This window comes from Fragaria vesca, linkage group LG5 (assembly GCF_000184155.1).
Source record: "Fragaria vesca subsp. vesca linkage group LG5, FraVesHawaii_1.0, whole genome shotgun sequence".
Lineage (NCBI taxonomy): Eukaryota > Viridiplantae > Streptophyta > Magnoliopsida > Rosales > Rosaceae > Fragaria > Fragaria vesca.
Window position 1 is genome coordinate 19,215,439 of NC_020495.1, and position 16,465 is coordinate 19,231,903.

Here is a 16,465-nt window from a genome sequence, read left to right on the forward strand (position 1 = left end):
ACGGGACGGGACGGGACGGGACGGGACGGGACGGGACGGGACGGGACGGGACGGGAATGCGTTTTTAAAAATCGGTCCCGTACGTCCCGATCCCAGTCGGGACCGGGACGGGATCGGGATCCCGACAAATTAACCTTAAAACAACATTAATGAAATTAATGGAAAAAAAATATCCAAAAACACAAAAAAAAAAAANAAANATATAATAAATAATAATANACANANATAGTAGNATATGNTAATAATANCACCTTAAATTAATAACAATCCACCATAAATTAAACCTACCAACAAACAACTAAAATAAATCAAACTAACACACAAGACAAAAAAAAAAAAAGAACATGAATGAAATTAAAAGTATTATTTTAGACCAAATTAAACGTGGTTGAGTGCATTGTAACACCATGCAACCTAAAAAATCAAGTATAAAATGAATAAAATCAGGTATTCTAATATTACGGGACGGGACGGGATTTTTCGGGACCGTCCCGTTCCGTTATCGTAATGTTGAAACGGGACGGGACGGGACAGGACGGGATTGCTATTTTCAAAACCTATCTCGTCCCGTCCCGCTAACTTTCGGGACGGGACTGGTACGAGATCGGGATTCCGGTACTAAGTGCCTAGCCCTAATGAAAACTACAGTTTACTCTACATTACTAATTTGTGTTTTCAATCCAGATTTCTCCACAGGTGGTTGATTGCATCATAATATTCCCTCAATATCTCATTTAAAGGATTATTGTATAATTCTTTTGTATTCTCATTGTGTTCTTTAACACTGGGTTTAGATATTTCAACGTTTAAATCTTTATCAACACAATCAACCCTATTTAAACGTCACTTATTACATGAATACACTTTTAAACCTCTATGTGACTATTATAATAGACATGGAGTTCTAGCTTCTCTAGGACAAGATATGAAGATATATACACCTCAAGAACCTGATATATTTCATACAGAGTATGCATTACTTGTTCAAAAATAAATAAATAAATATGCATTACAATCTTCATCTTTAGCTTCTCATAGAAAATGCAGTATGGTTTCTATGGTTTCAGCTTTTCACAATTAAAGAAAATCATACTACTTTGACAGAGATCATCAATCGTGGTTTCCTGGATAGTTGAATTGCTGACCAGTAATTTTGTGGTGCCCTGATCATAATGCAAATATAAGAATCAAAAATACATAGAGGGTAAATAAATGAGACATGTATGCTTTGAGATAGCAGCGTCTTAGAAGAAGTAATCTAAGGCTCTGTGTATTCATAGTACAATTGTTAACAAATAAAGTCGATAATAAGCATTCCATTGAGAGTAATACTAATGAAAACAACAGTCGGAAAATAAACATTCCATTGAGATCAATTTACTTGCATTAAAAGATGTCCATGGTACCTGCAAAATCCAAGCTACATCATTACATTAAAAGAAATTTGTGCCATAAGTTTGTCCAATCTCTTTGTTTTACAATTGTACTCTATTAGGATTTTCATTACCATTTTATATTAACAGTAGCATTAAACTTTTCTCAGACTACATCAGCATTCAATTATAAAGAGTGAGAAGTGAAGCTCACGTCAAGAGTAGTTGAACATTTTTTTAAGAGGCAGGCTATCAGGCGGCCCTGATAAATTGTCATAGTTGATTAGAAGGATCGTAAAATAACCATTTGTCAAGCATCTGGAATATTATGATGTATTTACCAGAGTCAATCTACGAAAATACTTCTTACCTAAACTCAGCTTTTGGCCTGGTAATGAAAATTCTTGTCAACAATCCTCTGGTCCCCAAGTTACAGATAGCATCTTATACCAGATTGACACACCTTTGATCCAATCATTTATCTGGGCTTCTTCACTTGTTGAAGGAGGCCTAAGATACATCTCAATAAAACTAAAAGAGGGACAAATTAGTTCTACTTTCATTTGTAAGAATAACTCAAGAATGTACTATTCTATTTAATGATATAAGATAATTAAAATTGCATCTCCCACAAGACTCACTTATCAACTTGAGCAGCATTTTTGTGAATGGCAGTAGCAAAATGTAAGGGTGGGCATAAAGCCCGTTGGAGAGAAAAAACCCGATCTGTACCGGCCGGCCCGACCAGGCTTTTTACCGGTCCCTACTATGTTTATTGGCGGGCCGGGCCGGGCCGGTTTATCACCGGTCAGGGCTCGAGCCTTTTTTTGGAAACGAAAAAAAGCCCGAAAGCCCGACTAATATACATGTCATACTTTTGTTGGGTGTTTCTAAGGATCTATGATAATAGAATGAGCTCAACCACACAGGATTTGTGGTCAAAGACCTAATTGACTAAATTAAGAGGGTCAGACTCTCTTAGAGTCTCAGTCTCGCTCTCGCACTCTCAGTCTCTCGCTGTCGCACACTGCCACACTCGCACTCGCACCAGTCACACACTCTCGCTGTCTCAGACTCTCTCAGTCTCGCACAGTCGCACTCTCGCACACACACTACTTCACGGGAAAGCAGCTCGACCAAAGGTCTGCTCCTCTCTCTCTCTCTCTCTCTCTCTCTCTCTCTCTCTCTCTCTCTCTCTCTCTCTCTCTCTCTCTCTCTCTCTCTCTCTCTCTCTCTCTCTCTCTTCATAGTTCATATCTGCGATTCTGAATTTGAGATTGGCTTTGATTCTAATCTGGGTTGTTGTTTCATGTTTTGATCGACTCTTTTGGAGAAGATGATTTACAGAAAGTAAGGCTCTTCCTGGAATTGGGGTTTCGACGTTTCGTTGCTCTTCGGCCTCTTCCTGGTTCGAGTTTTCCAGCGAGTTCTCTTGGTATGGTTTCCTTCCTCTTTTCTGGCGAGTTTTCCTTTATCTTCTCAGTTTAGATAGATGGTGATGGTGATTGAAGTTTAGATTGATGGTGATGGTGATTGAAGTTTAGATAAGCAGATTTGCAGAAGTTGGTCTAGTTTTGCTATTGCAGATTTGCAATTGAGTTGTTAGTTCACTCAGTTGTGTGCACTGTGCAGTGTGTTGAGCTTTCAGTCTTGCACATTCTAGTGATTTCATAGTATAAGTCTTATAGATTATGCAGATAAGCAGATTGCATTGCAGATTTGGCAATGGCAGATAAGCAGATTTGCTTTGCATTTCATTTCAGGTTATCAGGCCCGCAAGCTAGACAGGACCGGCCCGGTTCTTGCCGGTCCGGGCTTTTACCGGGCTCTAAAATTCTTGCGCCTATCCGGGCTTTTTCCGAGCCCTGAATTTGAAACAATAAAACCCGACCCGGTTAGAGTGTGTCCGGTCCGGGCCCGGGCCCTGTAAAATAGCGGCCGGGTCGGGCCCGTGCCCAGCCCTAGCAAAATGTCCCTCTGCTACCTATTAAAAAAAATTGAAAGTTCAGCTAAACTAGAGACACATGAGAGGATAAGAATACCCTATCTAGACTCAAAATTTCAAAAAATAGAAGCAGTAAAGGAAGAACAATATTGCAGTTGACAGCTGAAGTACTTAGAAAATCTTGAAGCGGTGGTCAGTACCGACCAGTGATAAAGTTAGCAGAGCAACATAAATGACGAAGGAACAATTCCATTGAATAACTATAACATAAATATATATTGACAAATGACAATAAACATGAAACATATGCAGACCTCACACCAACATTTCAGCTTGTAGATTGCCTCCCTAAATGATGAGACATAACATCCTAATCTGCAATTTTTTTTGAAAAACAATAAGAATTACTGAATTAGCATTGAAGAACCAAAAGCAACATCACATCAGACAAAGCAAGTGAAAATTAATAATGGAAGATCAAATACTTCATTCAAAGTCAAGTGGAGATGAGAAAATATGCAAGAACCTTCTACTTTCTTTTCAATATTTGTATTTTTAAACTTTCCACTCCAGTAAAACAGAGGAAAGGATTTGCCCAATTGAAGATTTGAAGATCCTTTTGTTTTTATCAATCTATTTTTGTGTCTACCAAATTACATGTGAAATTAAAAGTACGAGCAACCTACAAACTTAATACTATTTTTCCTTTCTCTTTCCAATATAACAACATGGCCATACTCACTTTTATTAAATGAATACTGCTGCAATTAAACCAGTCTGCGCATAATCCAGGACTATGTATGTACCACTGAACAATGCTCTCTGTACTACCTGTGAATGTAAAATAATGTCACATAACAAGAGATGCGAAATCAAGGGCAATTGAATCGGTGCTCATTTCACATTTCAAATATCACCAATGAAATAGAACCACAGTAGCTGATCACTTGCACATCTAAGGTCTCATTCAAATCCAGATCACTATGAATAAGAATACACTATAGACTAAACCCTTAGTCTTATTGCTTTTCACGAATAAATAGAGTACAAAATCAAGTTTTGGTTAGAGATGTTAACAGAACAGATGAATTTATACCTTCAACCATGGAGGACCACGAAGTCTCTCACGTTCACGGCTTCTTGTTTTTGAAATTCTAGAAGAAGTATCCATATACCTTGACACCAAAATATTGTATTTCAGCTATTACACCATATAATCAGAAATAAGTCATGAGCAATTTACTCTCATAACAAAAGCTAACATACATAAAGAATACAGTAACAACTACTTTACCACTGATTACACTAACACTATAGAGGAACACAAAAGAACCCAAATAAATTTTTGCCACACTATACCAGCTCTTACCCAGTAGCTCGAGACTTGAATCCCAAGTACATGTAATCCTACAGAATAAAATCCAGTCAAAGACCAACCTATGCATGATGAACGTCTGGTTCCATGTGCATAAAAGCAATATCAGTCAAAAACTGGAACCATGTCACCCTTTGTGAAGTCCTATTTTCAGCATAAAAGTCTGATACTAAGTTCATAGATACAATAAGAACAAACCTTACAAACCATCATCAATCTCATCCATATCAATATTCATTCAGATAAGGAACAATAATTACATTCCTTGTTGCAAAGAACAACAATTATGTTTCTTCTTCCTATCAACACCATAACCCACTCAGACCTTTAATTTATCACATGACAATCGTGCAAATCAAATCACAGTAAATATACACAATTTCAATTATAGTTTCATACTAATGACAAACTAACCTTGTACGAATTAGGTACGACGATGCCCCAAGATTTCGAACACTATCAGGGAATCCAACGGTGGTTCCTGAAAATCTACAACTACACCTCCGTGTTCATCCCAGCAGAAGACCACCGAATCGAATTTCCAGATTTTCTAACGTTGTGTTTGGATAAAGTATTTATAATTTCCATAGAAATTTTAAAATTATATGAATTACAATTTCATGAATTTAAATTCCATTAATTAAGAATTCTGTTGTTTGGATTTCATGACATAGAGTATTAAAATGACAAGAATTTGTATTTAGACTAACCTCAATCAAGAGAATTGACAAATGACACCTATTTTGTGAAGAATTCAAGTCGAAAATTTAAGCTTCAAAATTCCACGATTATTTTGCCGTGAAAATTGCTAATTCCACGGGTGCGGGATAAGAATCCAAACAGGAAAAACAATCCTAAGAAATTGAGAAATCTCTATTTTTTATTAAATTTCTGAAAATTCATCCGCATACAAACACACCGTAACTTGCATGCAATATGTAATCAACTATACCGATTCAAGATGTCTCAAATGATTTATGTTTTTGCCTCACAAATATACCCGATCGGGTATTACCCAATGCAAAGTTTCTTCAACACACCTCTTTACTGTTCATTACCGAAAGTCACGCACATCACGCGCTAACTGGGATGACGGAGCTTCACACGTACTCCACTCCAGACAGCCAAAGTACTTTCGCTTGGATCGCATCTCCTTATAATCACACTGGCACTTGTTCTGACTCGTGCAAGTCTGATTCAAGTAAACCCATCATCCCAAAACAAATCATGCACCTCACCGAAAACGAAGGCATCGACGGCACCACTTTCGTCGTCACCGGCGGCCTGGGCTTCGTCGGCTCCGCACTCTGCTTGGAGCTCGTCCGACGTGGAGCCCGTCAAGTCCGAGCCTTCGACCGCAGAACCTCCTCCCCTTGGTCCCACCTCCTCTTCGACCAAGGCGTCAACTGCATCCAAGGTACCACTTCATCACTTACCCTTTACTTTAAAGTCGAGTTTTCTCAAGTACCCAAATGTCGAAATTATCAAATACTAAAGGAATTGTGATGTACAGGGGATGTTGTTAACAAAAAGGATGTGGAGAAGGCACTACGAGGGGCGGGTTGTGTGTTCCACCTCGCCTCGTACGGAATGTCGGGGAAGGAAATGCTGCAGTTTGGGCGTGTTGACGAGGTTAATATCAATGGAACTTGTCATATATTGGACACTTGTCTCGATTTCGGGGTCGAAAGGCTTGTCTATGTAAGCACATACAATGTTGTGTTTGGGGGAAAGGAGATTGTGAGTGGGAATGAGGCCCTGAGCTATTTTCCTATTGATAGTCATGAGGATCCGTACGGCAGAAGTAAATCCATTGCTGAGCAGTTGGTTCTTAAGTACAATGCTCGTCCCTTCAGGCAAGTGGTCTTCATTTAGTGAATTGGTGCTAATTGGTTTAGTTGTGGTACTGATTATTGAGCTTTGTAGGAAGAACAATAATGGGAAGTGTCTTTATACCTGTGCGATTCGTCCTGCTGCTATCTATGGACCTGGTGAAGAAAGGCACCTTCCGAGGATAGTGTCCCTTGCAAAGTTGGGCTTAATTCCGTTCAAAATTGGTGAAGCAAATGTGAAAACAGACTGGATTTATGTGGATAACTTAGTACTTGCACTAGTGTTGGCGAGCATGGGACTGTTGCATGACATTCCTGGGAGAGAGAAAGAAAAACAACCCATAGCTGCTGGCCAACCTTATTTTGTATCAGACGGTAACAATGCAATACTTGCATCTTTTACTTTAATATCTTTACTCTGTTGTATTGTTAACTGGAATTAGGTATGATTGCTATTTGCTAAGTTCTAAACTCTAGAGTTTCAGAAATAATATTGATCTACAACCTCCTGCTTATGCTGACAGATGAATACAAATATCTGAAATGTAATCTATCCTTTCTTGCAGGGTCTCCGGTCAACACCTTTGAGTTCATCCGACCACTGCTCAGAAGCTTGGATTATGATCTACCAAAGTCTTCATTATCTGTACCTCAAGCTCTTCGTTTAGGAAGGATTTTTTGGGGAGTTTATACAGTATTATATCCATGGTTGGACCGATGGTGGATTCCTCAGCCGCTTATCCTTCCTGCTGAAGTATACAAGGTTTGCTTGTACCCCTTTCCTTCTCTTTAATATTTTCTTTTTGGCTCAATATACTTGGTTTTGTGGATGTGGCTGTTCAATCTTCTTCCACCAATTTTTTCTTCTCTTAATTTGAACAGAAATGTATGTGCAGGGAAGTAGATCATATTTACTTGTTTGATTCCTTGTTCCTTGTTATTGTGGTCAAATCCCATTATCATTGGTGGGGCAAAGATCTGTTTCATTCACAACTTCTCTTGGCTTGTGGTTCAGAGCTTCAAGAGTAGTTTTGACTTTGTGAATTTAATCTTCTGTGGAAACAACCATCAATTTGCTATGTTAATTACACACGCGCACGCATACTTTCTGTGGAACTCTATCCTACTAAACACAATAGTACTTCAGCTATATTTATGCAATTCTATTCTGAACATTTATATGCTACTCTGTGGTATAATTTACAGGTTGGTGTTACCCACTACTTCTCTTACCTTAAAGCCAAGGAAGAGCTTGGCTATGTTCCAATGGTGACTCCTCGGGAGGGCATGGCTACTACAATCTCATACTGGCAGGAGAGGAAAAGGAAAACTCTGGATGGGCCTACAATATATGCATGGCTATTTTGTGTGATTGGCATGGGTATGGTATTTTGTGCCGCTTATTTGCCAGACATCGGACCTGTACCGCTCTTTAGAGCTATTAGCCTCTTCTTTTTCCGGTCAATGCGGATAGTGAGGATAGTATTCCTTCTAGCTACTGCATTGCATGTTGGAGAGGCTGTATATGCTTGGAGCCTGGCAAAAAAGGTAGATCCTGCTAACACAAGAGGATGGTTCTGGCAGACCTTTGCTCTCGGGGTGTTTTCACTACGTCTTTTGTTGAAGAGAGCAAAGAAGTAAGGCACGATCTCTTTATTGATGCCTAGGCCCCTTTAGTGTACTTACAATTGTAAGCTGGTTTATGTGTGGTATGATATAAGATCTTGTGAAAGATTCCTTACAACTCCACAGATGGAAAATACATGCGGTTTGAACAGAAATTGATTCTCCACAGTTTCAGGAGATCGAAATAAAATTCAAATTGATCACCCAAAAGGGTTAGAGGAATGGCTGCTTGCTGGACAGGATATTAAAGACCATTTGCAATCCATTTCAGGGTCCTTGAAGAATGTATTTGCTGTCGTTGGAATCTTCGTAGTTATTCAAGTCCTATTCAATGACAATTCGTTGATGGTTCTGTAATTTCGAAATTAAGAACCAAGATCTCGAGCTTTCAATCTGAAACTTCCACTCTAATTTCGGAACTAACCCTTGTACACTTACTCTCAACCAAGATCTATACTCACCCTTGACATCTCTGCCCCATACTACCCAAAGAGATATATACACTCTTGCCGATTGGTTGTAGGTAAACCAAACCTTCTCCTACATAAGAAAAAAGAAACATATTCCAGAAAGAAAAAAACTTTGACATAAACCATGTCCAACTAGGAAGTTATTTTGTTTAGTTAATTCTCATCACAACCTAAAACATTCAACAGTCTTCATACTGAACCCCTTCCCTCAACCAAATCATAACATTTCAATCCATCAGCTGCTGAGATAAGCATACAGGAAGTACGGGTTAAGCTCAAATTCAACTAGTACTAACAATATATTTCAGACCAAGATACACAATTAGTCATCAATATAACATAAACATACTGTGACTTGTCACTGCAGTAAGCATATGACTTGATCACCAAATTGTGACTTGGTGACTAATAGCTGCTCGCCAGCCTTATTTTGTATCAGATGGTGACAATGCAGCAGCTTACATTCTATACACTTTAGCTTGTCATTAGCTTAAGTTCACAACACTACAGTTCAGACTTCATACATATATCTGATCTACAACCCTCATGCTTAGAAATATCTGTCCGCTGCTCAGAAGCTTGGATTATGAGCTACCAAATGCTCCTTTTCCGGTACCACAGGCTCTTTGCTTAGGAAGGAATTTCGGCAGTCTACAGTTCTACAGTCTTATATCCATGCATGCTCATATATCCTTCCTGCTGAGAGTGAGATATACAAACCTTTGAAAAGTTTGCAATCTGTCAATGTGAACAACCATTTGTCATCCGAGCCTGTGTTTATCATTGTAGTGCTAAGCACAAAGCTACACTTACACAGACCCTTTGTTTTTCCTGTCCATTAAACAAAGCAACAAAGCTACGAGCATGCAATTACTGAAAACCAAAGGGGAAAAACATCATCTTTTTGAAACCACACCAATTACCATTTATCATTTAGAGAACAGTGCCTCAGCAAAGCTGTACTACGATTACAACAAGCCAAACATGAACTAGATCAACAACTCATCCTAATCCTACCAATTACGCACACACCTCAATCTAATTTCCTCTATGGCACAAACACCTCAAATAACCTGCTTGAAACTTTCAGCCAGCCATATCCTAAATGGTCAAACTGTAAAGTATTCTAGAGTCCTTATTATACTAAGATTACATAAGGCTGAAACTACAACTGGCGGCCTGAAGATTCTTAATCTTTCGTAACTACATAATGCTGGAGTTACGAAAAATTGATCACTTCCAGGACATGCTTGACATGCCTTGTGGGTTATCGTTGTTGCCGGCTCCTGTACTCTGGTTAAGTGGACTTCCCTGCCCACCTGAGGATTCGCTGAGAGTTCCATGTGACGGTGGGCTACTGACCCCGTTTGGCCCGCTAGCTGCTGCAAGCCGTGGTCCTGCAGATGAAGTCTCCCTTTTCATTTCGGTCTTTGGTTCTTTACGACCATCTGCAGCAAAGCTCCCAACAACAACCTGCAAAGGATTTGGAATCCAAGAATCGGTGTCCGTTAGATCTAAGTATATGTATAAGCTGTATGATGTTTATGGTTTGGTCATGTTCAGCGTTCAAAATCAAAAAATTTCGGATGCTCTTAAGAAAATCTTCCAACAAGTATATTTGTTTAGCTGATGTTCTCCATACCATAAGTCTAAAACACACACGTGCATACACATGAGAAATTAATTGTTTAGGAAAAGCTTCAAACAAACAAATTATCCGTACCTGAACTGGACAGGCAGCAGTCAGAAGACCTGCCACAGAACCACCCAAAACTCGACCATCTGAGCTAGATAATGAGACACTTAGTCCTCCAGTTCTGCTGCGCTGGCCACTATTTTCAGATAGAAGAAATGAGCCACAAAGTGATAGAATTTCAAACCGCCCCTGCATATAAATTTGATAATATAAAGAAGGATCAGAAGAGCACACTACACAAGTAATATTAAGCTGACCTTTGACAGTAACTGCCAATGGACTCAAGTAAGACGGATTTTTGTGCTAACTCTGGGAGAATTAAAAGAACAAAGAATGGCAATATTCAGGAAGAAACAAATCATATTAGTAACAGAATCTAACATGTCGATAGAATCAAGGTAAGACAATGCCACGAGTATGAGAAATCTACAGAACTAAAACCCTTGCTTTTCCAACTCTGTATGCTTTAACTGTTACAAGATTCTCAATCAATTAGTATCACAAGCAAAATTCATATTTACGTCGTCTTCTATAATGCTAAGAAGCATTTAGTATGGCAGACGTTAGTACTGTGACTACGACCTACACTTCCCCAGACCAGTATTCATATTAATTCCTTAAATATTTGCAACAGATTTGTCAAGATTAACCTTTCCCAATAGAATAACTTACCAAACAGAAAAAAGCACTGACAGAAACAATAACCTTTTCAAAAAACGCATTAATAAATGTTCCCGAAAAGATATAGAGCCGGTTTATTTCGAGTCAACTATTGATGCCTAACTCATTTTCAATGACAGTATATCAAAAGTATATCAAATCATCAATACATATCAAGTAAAAAGTTCATCAGACCATTACTAAACAATCCCACAGACCTCATATGTTACAGTTCCACCAGATGTGGCTGGTTGGCGAAGAGTCACGTTTGATATCGCTCCAGTTGCTGACAAGATACAAACAGCCCTAGGACCATTCTGAGAGAATGACATTATTTTTGAAGATATATCCTGAGATATTAATGCATAAAAATGTCATTCCAATACCGTATTCATCTAGAATGTGATGACGATAAAAGCAAAAAAAATGAAGCAGGCATAGAATGCAGGTAATATATAAATGATGAGTGCAACCGACATTTGCAGGTGTATTTCATGGTCTACAATACTCATAACGGACAATAATGAAGGGAACTGCAGAACTTCAACGGCCCAATAATTTAATTATAGTTTAAGTGCTATTTAGTCCTAAATTATACCAAGTACAGAACCTCAAACTTATTTGAACTGATGCCAATAGCCAGAAATAATATAAATAAATAAATAAAATGCCAATAGCCAAATTCATTCATATTATATTTGCCAATGCACACGGAAATTAAATGACATTAATTTTATTAAATACGAACCAATAAAAACTGCATGCAGAAAAACCTTACTAGTATTGGAGTATATGCATTTAATTATTCAAATCCAGTGTACTTAATATGGACATCAGCACGGGTGTAATAAGAAAAACACCCAGGACAACAGTTTAACATGTCCAGGGGCGTCTAGGCACTTTCCTAGACTGGGTTTCTATTGCTTTTTTGGAATATATAGGTTGGATGCAGGCAAGCCATGTACAAATGGGAGAAAAGGGTAAAAACTGGGGAAGAAGATGACTTCCAGGCGTCGTTCTTTTTTTCGTTTTTGCAGCTCAAAATGACATCGTTTTGAGCCTCTCATTAATAATTCATGAGAGGCCAAGACGACGTCGTTTCATATAGGGAAAACAAAAAGCAAAACAAAAAAACTGATGCAGCATCTCACAATCCAAATAGATCTTGGAGTTAGACACTTAGCCGACGTCTATTTATCTGCAATGTACTTCTCTCGAGTTCTCAATTTTGGACAAGAGCTCCGTATCTCTCTTTGTATTATATATTGGAATCATTTGACAATGTGAGATTTGAAGATTGCAATTTTGAAAGCTCTTATTCTCTTCTTAATAATTGATTGATTACATCATCTATCACAAGTTCATCACTGTAAGTTATAACTCATTCAAAACTCAATAGATTTAGATTAATTTAATACTCTCTCCGCATATATAAATTTCAGATTTCCGTTGATTTTTTGACTGTTTTAAACATTGAGATTGACTCATTCACAATCAAGTTATTTCATCTTGATTTTTCTTCATCTTACTACTTAGTTTGACACTTCCTTGACTGAGAAAAATTCCTGGATCCGCCAACATGCATGTAAAGATATATTGATGTGCGTTCAAATAACACATTTACAGCAGTGATGCAAGATTCAAAACATGAATTAGCCACACAAGCAGCTTCCTTAACGAGAGAATACGCATTTGATAATACAAATTTCAAGGACAGAGTTCTCAACTTGGAAAGGGTCAAACAATAATTAACTGCTAACATGATAGAATATTTGACAGTGTAATAATAAAACATTTCCAGCAACCAGTCTAGATATTAAATTCAAGCTCAATACATATTCAGAAGTAAGAATGTTGAACAAAAATGAGCAGGAAAACTTCAAAAAAAAAACAGAAGGGCAAGAAGAAACCTCTCCGGCTTTAACAGTGATGATGTGTGGTGTAAATCCCATGCCTGCAGGTCCTACAAACAGGAAAGCATATAACAATCATATAGGATTCACATACTCTGGTAACACATCAAACAGACACTGTAAACTAAATCTTACCTTGGCTCAGTAAAGACACTAACCAAATCACTTTTGAACAGACACTAATTAAATAAATCTTATCATAAGAGTTCTGCTGGAAATAGACAGCACATAAACAAGTTCAAACAACTGAATCCATTTTGATGTAGATCATAGGTTGCAACTGATCCATTTTGATGTTAAACCATAACAACATATCATATTCTTTTCTTAAAAATAAATAAATAAATAAATATCATATATGCATGTCAGAGTTCAAGATCATTTCAGAACCATGTCAGAATTCATATATTCAATACATATATAAAGGGTATAAATGTAAGTTCAACATAAGAATCTATAGGCATATAATGGAATAGTTGGATACCAGGTCTCCCACAACACCTTATAAGCATTTTCTATTTCAGAGTCCATGGTATATATCTCCATTACTAAATAGAATATATTCCCCTCTTAATAATATGGCTAGTGTTATTAACACACCCTTTCATGATTGGTTCTCATTATAGATTGGGTGTGTTAATAACACAAAAGGGTGTGTTAATAACACTAGCCTAATAATATATCTATATGATGACCATTTCATTTCCTGGAAGAGTCCCAGATAATCAAACATTTAACTAAAAGTATAAAATGATAATCAAATCTCAGGATATCTGCAATTAAGCGCAACCCATAATTAAACTTTGAAGCCGACGCAATAGGATTCAAAATATTAAAAAAAACAAAAACAAAACAAAAAGCCAATTACCTAAAGCTTCCATTTGGTGCTTCTTAGTATTGGTAGAACCAGGTGGTCTGCCTCTGGCTTTCTTGGTGGAAGTAGGGGGTGATGCGACGCCTCCGGTAGCAGCAGGAGGTGGAGGTGGCGGAGGTGAAGAAAAGCCACCACCAGACTGGGAAACAGGGACAGCAGCAGCCTGTGGGGAAGGTGACAGTGTCATTGCCATAGTGCCATCTGGCCCATACTTCCTGGGCCTCCCTCTCTTTTTCTTCATTGGCTCCCCACCCATGTTCATGTTATGCCCAGATGGCATCACACCACCTGCACCTGCTGAACTGTCCCCCGCTACCGGAGCAGCAACAGCTCCGGCACCGGGGTAAGGCGGTGGTGAGGTGGCGGTGACAGGCTTGTAAATAGCATTGGTGGCAGAAGTGTAGTCCATGCGCATGCCCTGTGACTGTGACGGAGGCAGTGACTGCAGAGGACTGGGAAACGGCTCTCTACTGGTCATCACTCCAGTCTCGGATCCTGACATCTTTCTCTCCAACAACTGCTCTAATTCCCAGAAAACAACAACCCCTAAAACCAAATATTCAAACAAAGATTTAAACTTTGCCGCCTTTCAGATCTGGACAATTTACACAGCCACGAACAAATTCATAATAAATATTCCAGTTAATTCTCAAAATAAAAGAAATTTAAATAAAAATTGCTGTCGAATATTAACCACCGGTAAAACATAAAAACAAAACATGATGCCACAAAATTCCAGCTAAGCTCACTCTGCAAAAGAATCTAAAGAATCTAATACCCTAACCTAACAAATTTCTCTCCCTCAAATCTCCCCAATTTACACAACCCAAAAATAAACCCTAAAACCCAAAATTACTACAGAGAAATAACAGTCTATAATTTCAAATTGCAGCACAGATCGAGCTCGAGTATTTAAATATTAAAAGCACTAACCAAACCAAAATCCAGCATTTCACAGCAACGAACAGTTTATTTTCGGAAAAGAGAAAAAATAATCTAATTTTTTCTTTTCCGGCAGTAAAAGAATCGTAAAATTTAAAAAACAGTGAAAATAAAGAAAAATCGGAAAATGCGGCAAAAATACGAGGAGCTTACCAATAATTCAGAAAAATTACGGCGACGCGGAAATTCTAGGGTTCCGGAACGAAAACGCAGAGGAGCTCCGAAGCCCTTTTTTTCTCTGAAACCCGAGAAATCTACAATTATATTTTTTTAATTTTAATTTCTTTTTTATTTATCTTTTTGCTTATATACCGTGCCTTTGCCTCTACGGGGGGCTTCGGTAAAAGACAAAGAGAGCCCCTAATTTGCAATTTTTTTGTTTTTCCCCAAAACACAATATATTAATATTTAATTTGCATTTACTCTCAGCTTTTTGCTTTGGGCCCACGCTAGAGAAAGTGTGTGGTCTATTTTTACTCGCCTTTATGATTTGTTCTTACGAATTAAATGCTCTCTTCCAAAAAAAATTATTAATTAAATGCTTATGTGGCACGAGTTCAGATAACTTTTTCTTTGGATGGATTTTCAATTTTAAAAATACAAATGATCAACAACATTTTTTTTTTTAACAAATAAGAGGTTATGAGTTCGACTTACGAATTTGTAATATTCAAATTCTTTACATGATAAAAAAAAAAATCTACAATTTAAAAGTCCAATCGAGTGTCATCTTGGTTAGTTCAAATGGGAATAAACCATGTAGTATAGGTAATCCAAAAAACAGAATAAGTAAAAGGGATATTTCGAAGACCTTCGACGTAAGTGATATCTATGGACTTCGGGCGAGTGACAATACTTCTTATTATGACTTCTTATCCTAACATAGGACGATTGTAAAAAAATTCTAAAAGCAGCGCTAGAGAAATGCGTCAGGAAACAATGTCATAAGCATAAGTTTTTCTATAATTCTTGGGTTTATTTCATTCCTTTCCTTCCTAGGTTGAATATATTTTATGATTCGATAAGGACCTCTAGTTCTAGTAGGTTTAGTTATTTCCTAGTTCCAAACGAAATAAGATATAGTCATAAGTTAGTGCCTATATAAGACACTCTTTATGTTGTATAAAGCATTCAACAATTCAATAACGCAATTCAGAAAGCTCTGAGATTTATCTCACTATTATCCTTATATACAGTTCAACGGTTGTCTACCGTTTTCACCTATCATTGTAATAGCTCTCACTATGTTAAACTTATTGCAATATTAATCTCATGTATAAGATTATAAGAGAGACATATCTGGACCAGTTGGAGTGTAGTGGTATGAAGATGGTGATTGATGCAACCATATGACTTATGCAATCTTTAGTATGGTCTGTAAGACCTAAAGAGATTTAAATTCTTCATTCGTCTTTTAAAGCATACTAAAGACAGCCATGAGCCAAATGGTGGCATCAATCTCCACCTTTTTACCGCTCAACTCTAGTTGGTCGAGACGAGTCTCTCTTATAACAACAATCTTCAATTTTTTTTTGGTTACAAACGGAGCTCAAACAAAAACCCAACAACTAAATATTAAAACATGAATCAGATCTTCTAGCTCTAACATGGGGGGTCTTCAAAGCTTATGAAGCCCAAATCGTGGGAGATACTGCTCTTTGCTAAAACATCAGCAGTCATATTAGATTCACGAAAAATATGGCTGAGTTTAGCATTTTTCATTCTAGACATGAGCTTGTAACAACCATCAAGGAGGGAG

General features: G+C 37.7%; 2 protein-coding genes across 2 annotated transcripts; one reads left to right on the forward strand and one right to left on the reverse strand.

Annotated features, from left to right (window-relative positions):
* Positions 1-5,857: 5,857 nt before the first annotated feature.
* On the forward strand, positions 5,858-8,497 carry LOC101314854 (short-chain dehydrogenase/reductase family 42E member 1-like). The gene is made up of 5 exons (XM_004300055.1): positions 5,858-6,110; positions 6,207-6,553; positions 6,624-6,900; positions 7,092-7,288; positions 7,732-8,497. Exons 1-5 carry the CDS (start codon positions 5,921-5,923, stop codon positions 8,164-8,166), a joined length of 1,446 nt encoding a protein of 481 aa, XP_004300103.1. The 5' UTR covers positions 5,858-5,920; the 3' UTR covers positions 8,167-8,497.
* A 1,030-nt stretch (positions 8,498-9,527) lies between these two features.
* LOC101314568 lies at positions 9,528-14,928 on the reverse strand. The gene is made up of 6 exons (XM_004300054.1): positions 14,860-14,928; positions 13,759-14,310; positions 12,888-12,940; positions 11,196-11,327; positions 10,345-10,506; positions 9,528-10,094 (listed from the first exon to the last, which is right to left on the reverse strand). The coding sequence occupies exons 2-6, from the start codon at positions 14,264-14,266 to the stop codon at positions 9,855-9,857; spliced, it is 1,095 nt and encodes a 364-aa protein (XP_004300102.1). The 5' UTR covers positions 14,267-14,310; positions 14,860-14,928; the 3' UTR covers positions 9,528-9,854.
* Positions 14,929-16,465: the final 1,537 nt, after the last annotated feature.